This window comes from Callospermophilus lateralis, chromosome 16 (assembly GCF_048772815.1).
Source record: "Callospermophilus lateralis isolate mCalLat2 chromosome 16, mCalLat2.hap1, whole genome shotgun sequence".
NCBI lineage: Eukaryota > Metazoa > Chordata > Mammalia > Rodentia > Sciuridae > Callospermophilus > Callospermophilus lateralis.
In genome coordinates, this window is record NC_135320.1 from 40,894,216 (window position 1) to 40,908,565 (window position 14,350).

General features: G+C 40.2%; 1 protein-coding gene across 1 annotated transcript; it reads left to right on the forward strand.

Annotated features, from left to right (window-relative positions):
- The first annotated feature begins 2,214 nt into the window (after positions 1-2,214).
- Positions 2,215-6,412, forward strand: Fabp5 (fatty acid binding protein 5). The gene is made up of 4 exons (XM_077105562.1): positions 2,215-2,364; positions 5,062-5,234; positions 5,564-5,665; positions 6,154-6,412. The coding sequence occupies exons 1-4, from the start codon at positions 2,286-2,288 to the stop codon at positions 6,205-6,207; spliced, it is 408 nt and encodes a 135-aa protein (XP_076961677.1). The 5' UTR covers positions 2,215-2,285; the 3' UTR covers positions 6,208-6,412.
- The last annotated feature ends 7,938 nt before the right edge of the window (positions 6,413-14,350 follow it).

Consider the following 14,350-nt stretch of genomic DNA (forward strand, 5'->3'; position numbering starts at 1 on the left):
CAGTGATGTTCCTTCAGAACACCAGATCTGAAGTCTGGAAAGGATCTAAGAAACCAGCTAATCTAATTCTCATCTTAATTTTATAGATGATAAAAACTGCCTTGGGTGTGGGGCATGTAGACCCCCCTTTTGGGTACAATCACATGACCTGAGTTATTCAGTACCACAGGAAGACTGAGGGGACTCTCAAATTAGAGCAAGGTTTGACCAAAAAAAAAAAAAAAAAAAAAGTAGCAAAGGGAGGAAATGTCCAGAGCATGTTGGGAGTTAGCAGTCATGTTGAGGTGTCTTGGCATGGTGACTGTGGCCTCTGCTCTCGGCTTTATCACAAGTACAGTGAACAAAAGGCAATCAGGCGTGGTCCTATTTCACAAGGTCTTGTGTAAGAAGGCCTGGATGGAGATTCTGGTTTTACCACCGTGCAGACTTTCCTTACCTTACTCCCTCTTCTGAAAAGTTGGAGTAATACCTCTTAGCAAAACTTCAGTGGAAACTAGAGTAGTAGGTATAAATGCCAAGACTTACAGCATCTACCATGTAGTAGGTACTCAATAAATTGACACTATCTCCATGACAACAGTCAACCTGCATAGCAAGTTCCTCACCTCACTGAGTATTTCCCATCTTGCTGTCAGTAAAACAGGAGAGCACAGAGTTAGATAACCACAAATAATTATTAGGGGTGGAAGTGAAAAGGAAAATTGCTGGAGTCTGAACACTCATGAGTCTGAGAAGAAACTCTAAAGAGCTCAATCAGTGGGGTGCGGGCCTCAGTAGTACGCAGCCTTTCAAAATGACTGTAGGAGACCAGAATGTGCTACCCCCACATACACTTCTTTGGCATATTTTGAGTTGGTTATTCTGAAAAACTGTGTACAGAAAAGCTTTGAAAAGCTGTTCTTTGTAAAATAAATGTACATTTATAAATGAAATCTACATTACTACAGATGGTCCTCAATTTAGTATGGGATTACCTCTAGATAAATCCATCATAAATTGAAAATACTATGTAAATTGAAAATGCATTTACTATATCTAACCTACTGAACCTATCTTTGGGCAAACGTGTTCAGAATACTTAACATTAGCCCACAGTTGAGGGAAATCATGTAACACAAAGCTTATTTTATAACAGTGTGGAAAATCTCGTGTACTCTACTAAAATTCTGTACTGAAAGTGAAAAACAGAATGATTGTATGGTTGTTTCACTAACAACTTTTATTCCACGAGAGAATTTACCTGCATCACAAGACAATCTTTATTTATATAATTCCTCCAATCACCTTCCTATAACTTGTGTGCCCACTACCCACTGAAGTTCCAAACCCTTACTTTCTGTAGATCTGAATGCTTCCTAAACTTCAATCATCTGACCTTTCTTGGAGCCTCGTGTTTCGTGGGACTCCTGTGTATATGAACGTGATTAAATATGAGTTTTCTCCTGTAAACGTGTTTTATGTTTACAGCCAAAAAACCTAGAAGGGTGGAAGAAAGTTGTTTTTTGCTCTCCTATAGGGGAGTATAAGGTAATAAACATTCCTGAATGGCAGTGATAGTTACTTAAAACTTCCTATAGAGTTTTAGTTTACAAACTGAATTTCCTGGATCCCCATCTCACCCAGCAGCTTCTGATAAAACTGTCTAGCTCAACTCCAGCATACAGACACCCAGAGGCACTCATGAGGCCAGGGGTGGCCTGCGGGTGGGGAAAGAACTTCTTAAAGCAGGAAGTGGGTTGCAGACACATCTTTGTCGGCTGACAAAAGAGCAGAAAGTTAAGGAGGCAAAGCAGTTATCAATCAACCCACCAAACGGCAGATCAATCAATTCCATCTAACCGCGCCTGGCGAGGGCTAATAGATTCCTCCAGGTATTTTGGAAGGAAAAACCGCTCAGCTGCATGGTCTGACCCTAGGGTGCTAGGCTGGCGGCCAGGCCTCCCAGTCGCCCCTTCTGGTTTGCTGGGCGTGCGGAAACGACAAATCGTGCAGGGGCTGGCGTCCGGAGAGGCGTGGGGCGCGCCGGGCGAGTCCCCACTTGCAAGACCTGCAACGGGAACCCTGGGTTCGCGGCAGGTGGAGCCGGTTCGCACCTTCCGACTCCGCTAGGCAAGTCCGAGGGGCGCGCGGAGGCGGGGCTGGGCGAGGCGCGCCTCCCATTGGCTCCCGGGCGCCGCCCCGCGCCGCTGTCTTTATAAAGCCGCGTGGCGCCTGGCGCTGCAGAGCACGCTATCAGCCTCCCAGCAGCTCTCCTAGCCGCGTACACCAGCCCGCCCTCGCCCACCATGGCCACTGTTCAGCAGCTGGAAGGAAGATGGCGCCTGGTGGACAGCAAAGGCTTTGATGACTACATGAAAGAACTAGGTGAGGCACCCCGCCTGGCAAGCGTCCACAACGCCTGCAACGTGGCATGTGTGTGGCCGTTTTGTCCTATGTCCCCATCAGCATGCTGGGATCCGGGGTGGGGAAGAGATGCTCGGCTCCTTACCATCGCCCTCGCCACCATGCGGTTCCTGGCGGCGCAGCACCACGCGGGCAGTCAGCTAGGAGCGAGGAGCGCTCGGGTCTCCAGAGATTCCGGAGATGTGCCACCTCGGGGTTCCCCCAATCCTCTACTACTTCTTTCCCCTCGCCGACGCGACAGCCTCCTGGCACTGCTTCCAGTTCTTTACCTGGCGCGCCCCCACCCACAAGGTGCACTAATTTCGATTACCTCCAGGGGGGTCCCCTAACTTTCCCTTTTTCTTTTCCCGGCACTCATTGCCCCCATCCTTCGTGCCACCATCCTTTTCTCTCTCCCATCCGCCCCATCGTGGCAACACCCAGTCCCTTTTCCACCCTGCTGTATCTTTTGTTCCTCGATGGCGCGCAAGTCCGCTTCCCTCATCTCCACCGGGAGATGGTGTGGCAGGGCACGGTCTCAGCAGAAACCCTGTAGAGGCTCTGAATGAGGCTTGGGCTTCAGCTTAGGTACTGTACTTGGCCGCATCTTTCCCAGGTCCACTGCCCTCTCTCACCGGTAAGACAGGCCAGTAGGGTTGGCTCAGCTCCCCATGCGGCACCGGGGACCTCCTGGCCTGGCCTGGGCCGGGTGTGGCGTTGGCGGCGGTGATACGCTGCCCGAATTGCCAGTCTAGGCGCCGCAGTGGGCGGTCGGCCTGTGGGAGGAGCGCGGTGAGACAGATTGTGCCCGGGAATGGCCTTACTGCCTTCTCCCAGGGTGAGGGGCGCGAATACAGTGGGCTCGGTGGGAAAACTAATCCAGAAACTGCTAGCCTGCAGCTGCTGCTGCTAACTGCTACAAAATGGGTGTGGCCCTACAGAAGGCACTTGAGTCCTTATAGTCTTCAAAGAAAGAATGAGTCTCTGTAGGAAGATTCTCTCACTGGAAATAGTACTTCATTTTCTAATGCTGTCCTTTTCTAAACCAGTGACAGTGATTGCATGGTGGTTGACATTGGACAGACAGCAAACAAAAAAATAGACCTTTGTCACAGGCCATTAGGAAGTGGGATGGAGTTAGCTTAGCATGTCTCCTCTCTGGAAGGGGGTTCCCAGAGTTGAGGGCCTGCTGGGACTAGGAGGCTACTTCAGAAACTGATATTTAAGGTAGCTCGCTGGTGAAGTCACTACAGTGACCCTCTCTTGACATCTTGTCACTAAGCACTTCAGAATCATTCCTGCACCTGCTTTATCCAAGACAGTGTGCGGTTAAGGCTGGTTTGTGGTGAATCGTGAGTGTGTTTACTCACACCATCAACAAAACAAGACCACTTGTTGCAGTGACCAGGATGACTCTGGGAAAAGCCATTTACTGTACTCTTTCAAAACATGACAGATTTTGTGTCCTCACAGTTGTGAGGACCAAATAAACGAACACCATTTCTCTTCCACTGAAAGTGCATGTGTGCTTAGGGTCAGAATGGCTGGTATCCAGGATTCAGAAGTCATGAAGGTTGTCAAGGCTCATTAGGGAAAAGTCAAGGTGTGTGGGAAGAACAGCTCATTTATTTTGTCCAGACTGAGAATAGTGACTTAACTAAGAACAAAAGCCACCAGCCTTGAGCTGGTAAAAGAGAAGGCTCTAAAGGGACATTGAAAGCCTGGTTGAGTGTTCTGAAAAAAACTGGCAATCTCCTTACAGTATGGTTTTATTTGTGAAACAGAGATTTCACCTGGCTCAGAAGTTCCTTATGACACCAACAGGAAAAAATGCTGATTAATATGTAACTTAATATATAACAATGTGAAACTTCATAGCTATATAACTATAGTAATTAATAGACTATAGAAAACAAAAATCAATTCAAAGGTATTCAAATAGTATAATGTTTTGAGTTAGCCCCATGATCTGGATGCTAATAAATGGAAAAATTTTTATCCTGGAAAATAGAAAATAGTGTATTGAGTTTTACAGCTTTGAAATGTTTTCTGTGTTCCAGGGTAAGATTTTTTTCCCCACTTATTAGCATCATGATTGTGCTGATAACACAAAACATTGCCTATTTAAATATCTCAGAATTGATTTTTTTTATTGTTTTGTGTAGTCTATTAATTGTTTATCAAAAGCCTTTTATGGGGTTGGGGCTGGGGTTCAGGAGCAGAGTGCTTGCCTCGTACATATGAAACACTGGGTTGGATCCTCAGTACCACATAAAAATAAATAAACAAAATAAAGACATTGTGTCTATGTATAACTAAAAAAATATTTTTTAAAAAAAGCCTTTTATGTGCCAGACTGTATGCTGGGGTCAGAATAAAGTGATTGGCAGAATCTGTTGCAAATAGAAAAAGATGAGAGAACTTCAAGTTTGCAATTTTGAATCCTTTATCCTTACCTTTAATGAACTACTTTGAGTAAATAACTTTAGGGAATAAAGTCTTCCCTAACTTTCTGAGGGCCGGCATAAATATTTGTAATATGCTGGCACATGGTAAGCACTGAATATGTGCTCACAATAAGCAAGTAAATGAAAATATGCCAGGCATAGTGATTGTAATTGAATTATTGCTTTTATTACATAAATTATAACTGGTCTTCTGATATTTAATATCCTACAGGAGTGGGACTGACTATGAGGAAAATGGGCGCAATGGCCAAACCAGATTGTATCATCACCCTTGACGGCCAGAAGCTCAACATAAAAACTGAAAGCACTTTGAAAACAACACAGTTTTCTTGTACCCTGGGAGAGAAGTTTGAAGAAACTACAGCTGATGGCAGAAAAACTCAGGTCAGCTCTAATGCGTTGTTAAATCACTGAAGCTTCTAAGAATGATAAATCGTATTAATGACATTTTTACCATGTGTAGTCAAAAACTTAATGAAAGAATTATTTTGTAAATTGAGTTTTGAAAAATCATAAAGTACCAGCTTCATAGAATGAGTGTCTTTTGTGAGCTTCTAGATTGAAAAACAGAAAGTATGATATGTGTAAAATCAGTATGGTTGATGTAGTAGCTGCAGAAAGGAGAAGATGAGAAAAATGTTGATTAAGGAGGGTTATGAGTCATGCAAACTCTTATATTTTGGAAGACTAAAATGTGTACTTTGTTTCTGCAGACGGTCTGCAGCTTTGTTGATGATGCATTGGTTCAGCATCAGGAATGGGATGGGAAGGAAAGCACAATAACAAGAAAATTGAAAGATGGGAAGTTAGTGGTGGTAAGTGTCAAACTGCTTACATCTTGTACTTCGAGTTGTCATAACTCCTACGTCCATTGGTCATGAGCAGGAGAGCTAAGCTTGGGAAGAAGAAAATGCAAAATAACAAGTTGAATACAAGAACACTCATTACCAAGATAGACGTTGGTGGGATAGAGAAGTGACATGACTTAACATGGGATGGAGCTGGATCTGGGTTCCTCCTTGCTCAACTGCTGCATTACCACATAGTCTTGGCAGGCCTTCTTGGGTATATGTTTTTCCATTTTATTTAGATACTATATTCAACACTTTAGTTTCCAGGAAAGTATATGCTTATCGTTTAGTATAAACTAAACAATGGGTTCTAGCTTCTCCTAAAAACAGGTTGTTTCCTTCTGCAAGGTAGATTATAAGATCTTTTAGGATTTTAATCCTAACATTTCATTACCACAATGACTCTGGAATGTAAGACCAGCCTAACTCTTTAATGTTGTTCTTTCTCCTAGGAGTGTGTCATGAATAATGTTACCTGTACTCGAGTCTATGAGAAAGTAGAATAAAAATTCCATCATCACTTTGGACAGGAATTAGCTGAAAGAATGAAGAAGCTCAGTTCAATGAGCCAATCTCCAGACTGCCTTTTTTTTTTTTTCATTACTGTGTTCAATTATCTCTATCACAAACATTTTACATGCAACTATTTCAAAGTGTTGGTTTAACTAAGATCATCCCTTTGGTTAGTAAATAAATGTGTTTGTGCTAATACATGTTGTATGTATTCTTTAACTTTTTAGGAAACTAGTGATATATTTAATAATTGTGAATTGAATAAATTCTGAGGTAGTCTTGAGGGTACTATGTTGTGCTGGTGATTTATATGAAGAGCTGCTTTTGCAACAATACAGCACAGCAAACAGTGTAGAGTTTGCTCTACGCTGAACTTTGTGCTAACTCGAGGAATTTACATTTCTGGTAGAAACTGTTCACATTAAAAGGCAGCTACATAAACTTTATAATTTAAATATTAAAATGCAGATTCAATTACCTTATGGCAAAAATCATAGTTTTAATGGTTTGCTTATAAATATTATTTAGGATTTCTGCAACTAAAATATATTTAGTAGACTTATTGAGGTCCTACCAAGTGCCAGGAATTATCTTAGAGGCTGAGGTATATCCAAACACAATGGACAAATTGTTGTCCTCCATTTGAGGAACATCACAGTGTTAGAAGAACACAATGTGTTCATTATCAAAAGTTATGAAAGTAATACAGTTCTAAAATATACTTCCTGTGTGAATTTGTACACAAATATACATAATATGCAATATGAAGATAATTAGAATTCTAGTGAACCTGAGTTCCATTTCTCAAACCCAAACACAAATATCCACAATTCACATTGGAGAAATAGGTTGTAGGCACTGGGCTTAAGCTCTGTGTACGTGATCCACAGAGTAACATTAGGGGCTGGCATTGTTATCTCCATTCTGCAAATAAGGGAGCATATATTTGACTAGCTAACTTGTTCAAGGACACAGCTTGAAGTTTTAGAGCTGAATTGTGAAACTAACAGGTCATGTCCACTTGATGTTTTTAGTTATTCCACAACATTGCCTCATCTCAGTTTGTGAGAAATAGTTTAAAGATGAAATAATAGTACTAATTGAGATTTTTCTAAAGTCAGCCTCCATGTGCTGAGATGTTAGCTGTAAGAATCTTAAGAATTACCTAAAGGTAGCAGTTAGCGAAAGAGTTAGGCTTTCTCACTGATACCTTAGCCCTCGAGTTATTGGTTATTGAACACCTGATAATGTAGCTAATCTGAATTGAGTAGTACACATGGGATTTCAAAGACATGGAATGAAAAGTAAAACACCTTATTAATGTATTTTTTATATTAGTTACATATTTAAGTCATATTTTTAATATAGTTGGTTATCTAAATACAAATACAATTAACTTTACCTGTTCATTAAATTTTTAGAATGTGGCTAGGAAAAAAACTAAAAAAATCACATGTTCTTGCATTGTATCTATATATTTTTTTATTGGACAGTGTTGTTTCAGACTTCTTTTCTATATGAATTAGCATCTTGCTTGTTTAAGAATATGGAGGCATCTCCACTTACAGAGAGGACACATCCCATCAAACCCATCCGAAGTTGAAAATATGATAGGTAAGAATGCATCTATTACACCTAGCCTACCTGACATCACGGTTTAGCAGCGAACTGTTTCTTATGATCTCTTGGCTGATGGAGCTGCACTGATGGCTGTTATCTAGGTTACAGCTGAGTGCCCTACCTCATATTAGTAGTCCAGGAAAAGATCAAAATTCAGAATGTGAAAAAAAATTTAAAATATGGGTTCCACCATATTTTGGAAACCCTGCTTGAGTTCTTCTCTCACCCCACTTTTCCACTTATATTAATTGTGTAGGCTTATTCAACATTCTCCCTAAGCCAAACAATGGACTAAGTACTTGAAATGTATTTAATTCTCAGGACCTCTGCAAACAATATGCTAACTGTGGTTTTCCACATTGTTTAGATGAGGAGACTAAGGATAAAAGCTTAGGTAGTGATCCCAAGCCATGCAGCAAGGGCAAAAATAGGTAGGAACTCAACTTTATCTGCCCATACAACCTGTGTACTGGCTACCGTGTTCTGCCTATCCTACTTTCTTTGTGGCTAGTGAAGGATCACTCAAGGGACAGTAGGCCCACATTTCTTACATGATGAACAGCTGATGTTTTGGATGAGAGAAATTCGCTCTGCCCTACATGGCATGCATCATAGAAATCTTAGCAGCCTAAGATCATGGCCCCAAAATGCCCATGGCATCCACCATTTTACCGCAAACACTGCAGTTTCAGGTGTACTCTGAGGGCATGGTGCTATATCCAAGTTGAAAATCACAGGAGGGAACAAGTATATCCCAACTATGCCACTTGCTGTCAACTAAGGTCTGTCTGCTAAGCAATCTTTTCATGATTGATCTCTCACCAAAAGATCTAAAACCAGTGCCCCTCACTGATTATTTTTATCTTTTCTCAACCATAGGATGCTGGGATGCAATATGTTTAGTTACACAATGAATAGGATCTCCTGGGAAATTTACTATTTTCCTAGAACTAATCATATCTCCTGCTTTCTTACTATGCTTGAATGTTTTATTGCCAGTAACCTACTAGGATTTCTCTATGGTTGTCCGATTTCAAGCTAGTTTAATAATTCTAAAATACAGTATGATGATTAAGTGCTTGAGCTTTGAACACAGACAACTCTGGAATTCAACTCTCTCTCTCTGTTAGGAACCATGTTACTGAAGGTACTTATCTGAACCCATAACGTTCCTTGTCAAAGGATATAGCATTTCTTGACTCATTGAGTCAATTAATGGAATCATTAATGATGTAATATATATAAATCACTATAGCACATGACCCAGAACATAGTAAAGGCTTAAAGTCCCCAGAGTGTGGCTCAATGAAACTTTCTATGATGGGTCATGATGAAAATGCTGTACAATACCTGTGCTGTCCACTGGGGAGTAACTAGACACGTGGTGGGTACTGAGGCACTTGAGATGTGGTGAGTGCAACTGAGGAGCTGAATTTTAATTTTAGTTAAAACAAATTTAAATACACACATGCTGTTAGCAACTTCTGAGTCAGACAGCATAAAATATTAGACTACTCTTTTCCCAAACAATTTTTTTAATTCCAAACTGCTCTTCTTGTGGTATTCTCTATCCTAATCCATGGGAATGTTACTTTTCTGATTCCCAATCTAAAATGCCTTGGAGTTATCTTTGATTTTTATTGTTCTTTCCTGTTTCATATCTAACCCATTAGCAAATTATTTCTGTTTTGCCTTCCAACTATATCCAGGATTCAGTTACTTCTCACCTCTTCCACAGATACCACTCTCATTTGAATAATCATCGTCATCTCTCCTCTTCTATACCTGTTTGCATCTTGTATCTTTCCAGAGCTATCATTTTCAAAAAACAAGTTAGAATATGATGCATCTTCACTTAAGAAGAGGACACATTCCGTCAAATCCTAAGTTGAAAACATGGTAGATAAGAATGAATCTATTACAACTAGCCTACCTGACATTGCAGCTTAGCAGCACAGCACACTGTAGGGCATGAGATGTTTCTTCTCATGATCTCATGACCTCATGAAACAGCACTAATAGTTGTTCACAATTGAGTATCCTACCTGTATCACTAGTTGGGGAAAAGATCAAAATTCAGAATTTGAAAAAAAAAAATTCAAAATCTGGTTTCCATGGAAGGTGCATGAAAGTTGAAAAATCCTAAGCCAGGCCATTTTAAATCAGGGACTCTGTATGTCACTTCTCTGTTGAGAACCCTCCACTGGTTTCTCATTTCACTTGGAGCAGAGACCAAAGTCTTTTATGAAGGTCCTATCTGTCTTGCTGGGTCTCCCAACTTCTCAGTGCCCCTCCTGACTTCATCTCCCACCATGCTCCTCTCAAACATCCTCTCCAGCCACTCTGGCCACTGTTGATAAAGGTGTGCTGCTGCCTCAGGATCTCTGCCTCTGCACCTTTTGATGCATCTGCTCACAATCTTCTCCTAGGAATCTGCCACCCAAGCTTTCTCACTTCCTTCACATCTCTTCTCAAATGTCACCCTAGTAGTGAGTCATTTCTAGACTACACTATGTAAAATAACTCCCAGCCCTTCTACCACTCTCAATTCCCCTATCCTGCTTCATTTTTCCCCATGGCCCTTCCCTTATCACTAATCCTGACTCATGATATATCTACTTGTTTAATCTTAAAATTGTTTTCAGTTATTATCTGTCTCCCCCACTGGAGAGTCAACTCCATGGAGAAGGAACTCTTTTTATAGTACACTGATACTCAATTAGGAGAGAACCCAGCACAAAAGAGAGGTTAATAAATATTTGTCAAATGAATAAATTCACTAATAAACTAATGGCTTCTTATGTCTACTTCATACATTTTGATATTATTTAAGACCCTTGATGATGTTGCGTCAATCTTTTTTTTTAAGCTTTAGTTTTTACTTACCCCTAGATGTAGTATGCTTGTCTGTGGGATCAGGATGTTTAAGTTCAGGCTTGCTCCTGAGCTGGTGTGCCACCATGGCACTTTGCTCTGAAATCGAGGCCCAATTTGGATAAGTGTATAAATGGAGTATTCTGCTAACAGGTAATGTCTGTTCAGCAGAGCTGATTTGAATTGTTTGTGGGACAAGGTACAGATCAGATACGATTTACTGCAAGAAAAATGGTATGACATAAGTCAAACCCTCATCAAAGAGAAATGTACAGGAAAGAGATGGTGTATCTTTTGGATTATGTCCTTGAGCACTGTGAGGGCATCAACACTTGTCTGTGAGCGAAGTCTGAGTGCTCAAGGGCGAATGACTACGGTGGGTTATGACCGTGAGATCACCGTAGGCACTCTGAGGTATTGTCATACCCAGTAGCGATTTATTGCTAATGTACTCAATGTTTATCTCTTCAAAAGTCTTTTCCAAATTTTGGTATTTGAAATAGAACCATGACTATAAGAAGTTGAGAATGAGGCTTAGGGATACAGTTCAGTTAGTAGAGTGCTTGCCTCACATGCCCAAGGCCCCAGGTTCCATCCGCAGCACCACACACACAAAAGATGAGAACCATCTTTTGAGCACCTAGATGCTGAGGCTACAAAGTATTAATCTAGGCTAATACTCAGTTCTTACTGCATATAACAATGATTATCGATGTCTATTGTGTTTTAAGTTCACTTTCAAGTTTATAAGAATAATTATAGCTTTCCCCCAGTTTTTATGGGCTGACTGTTCTTAGTGTTGCCCTTTTGGAAATGACTGCTTCGTGTTTGCTGTGGGCTGGTCGAATTGAGGAAGCTGGGGAACCAGTTTAAAAAGTGAGTGACACATATTTTGAAAGGTTGTGAAAGGCCGAGTGGTATGACTCGCCACCGGTCACACCATGACTGGAAAATAACAGGAGTCTTATGACATCTGGTCTGTCAGGCTCTGTCACCAGGTCACATGTGAATATTTACTTACTATCCAGGCCTCTCCTCCTCCCTTTTCTCCTTCTCCCATTTTTTCCTCTCACACTGCACCCTTTGCAAATGTCTGAAAAGAAAAGAACAATTTCTTAAAAGAGCTTTTTATTTTGAAGGGCTGGAAACATATGAGAAGGGGAGCAAGGTAAAGGAGAGACAGGGCCCTTTCTCATGGAACTGACATGCTTGTTGGAAAAAAATGGAAAATACATGATTCAAACAAATGGCAGAGAGGGACAATGTGACTAGGGAAAAATAAAACCAAGTAGTGCCACATGGAGTGGACAGAGTGGAAGCCAGTTTATAGGAGGCAGTTGGGAAAAGCCTCTCAGAGAGGTGAGGTTTGACCTGAGCCCTGAATGACAAGAGGAGGAAGCAAGTGAAGGTCTGGCCTTGGGTGTTCCAGGCAGAGGGACTAGCAGCTACAGAAGGCCTGAATGGGGTCACACGGAGCCTCAGGGCCGCAGAAGCTTATTGAAAGAAGAGCAATGTCGGGCAAGGTGGAGTCTGAGATTCGGGGTGGGAACAGAGTGTGTGGGCCACTGTGGCTGTTCATGAGGGATTTGAGTGTGTCTAAGGATCAAGAAAAACCATGGAGGGTCCCACGCCAGAAATGACAAGTGACTATCTTAAGAAGATATCCTGGTTTCATTTTTAGTAATAAGAAACTGGGATTTGGAAAAACTCACTGAAAATGCTGAGCAAAATGTTTTTAAAATTGCCTTAAAGTGAAAATGAGTTAATAAAATCACGAGCTGCTACTACTTGGCCTCGATCTGGGAATCCAGAGAAGCCCAACTGACAGGGCTGGTTTTGCACTGGAGCATTTATCTGCAGATGCAGAAGTGACCACGAAGCTGTGCTGTGCTTTTGGCAACACAGGAGACCATTGGCCTTTGTCTGATGGTGGAGGGGCAGACTCCATCCTCTACCTATTGTCTGAGAGAAAGAGTTCCTAGTGGGTGAAAATTTAGTTATGAGGATGCTCATCTGAGGGCTGTTGATGCTAGCAGAGAATTAGAAAACACATAACTGTCTAGAAAGAGGGGGTTGGTTAAATAATCATGATACATCCACAGAAGGAAATCCTAGAAGGAATTAAATAAAAATTTAAAAGATTAATATAGCTTAGGGAAAAAGGCTCATAATGCACCCTGAAGTAAAACAAACAAACAAACAAACAAATAAACAAAAAAACTGATTATAAAATATAATTTGTCTAACAATATGTGAATGTGTAAAAAAATGTGGAACAATGTTAATATCGGTTATTTTGTGAAATTGGGGTGATGTTAACTTTCTTTCTTTATTTATCTGTAATAAGAAAAATACAAAATATGTAATGCAAATAGCTTTATTTATATTAGATAAATTTATATTAGAAAATACTACAGAAGATAGGTTAACAAAGAATAGAAGTTCTTTGGATTAGACAAAGGGGAATGAAGGGAAGGGAGGAGGAATGGGAATAGGAAAGATAACAGAATGAATTAAACAGTACTATCCTTTGTGCATGCATGATTACATGACTGATGTTAATTCTATATCATGTATAACCAGAAGAATGAGAAGTTATGCCTCATCTATGTATAATATGTCAAAATTCATTCTATTATCAGTATAAAGTAATTAGAACAAATAAAAAAAATTAAAAAAGAAAATATTAGAGAAAAGTGCAAAAAAAAAACCAAAAAGAAATCTCACTTTGCTAGAAAACTTACATTAATATTTTGTCATGATGCACTCAAGAATTCTTCATACATTTATATGGATATACATTCAAACATTTTTTATGTGGGATCATCAACATTGTATTCTATTGCCATTCTTGGTTGTTTTCGTTTAGACTCAAATAAATAGACACAAATTCAAATGTTGTTTTTATGTTATTTAAAAAAAAATTTAGTTCTTTTTTGTTATACATCACATTAGAGTCCATTTTGATAAAATTATACATGTGTGAAATGCATCTTATTCCAATTAGAGCCCCAATCTTGTGGATGTACATGAAGGTGGAATTCACTGGGGTGTGTTCACATGTGTACAAAGGAAAGTTATGTCAGATTCTTTTCACTGTCCTTCCTATTCCTATCCCCCCTCACTTCCTTTCATTCTCTTTTGTTGTTTTTATTTTATAATGTTTACTTTTACATCTACTCTATTGCTTATCATTGATAAGGGTTTAAACTTTTGAAAAAATTTGGGATTATTAACAATGGTCTGATGAAAATTCTTGTACATTGACATAATAAATTTTTTTTTAAATTCAAAAAATATTTACCCTTTGGTCAGATCCCCTAAAGTGCTTTCTCAGCCTGCCTTGCAACATAGGTGAAACCTTGCCTGGTTGCAGACAGAACTGGCTTTTCCAGGAGGAATGTAGCAGGCTCCAACTTAAGGAAATTTCTACCCGACAAAATATTTTGCCCCCAATAGGCACTTTGATTACTTTAGCAGAGAACGCATATTTTCCTTTTTACATTAATTATCTGTAGTGGAGGAACGACTTGTCCTAAAGTCAATTCTAATGGAAAAGTTAAAATACTGGTATTTTATTTATAGTGGACAATTTTGATCTTTCTCATTTTCCTGGCTTTAGGTAAGTCCTCTTTGTTTATT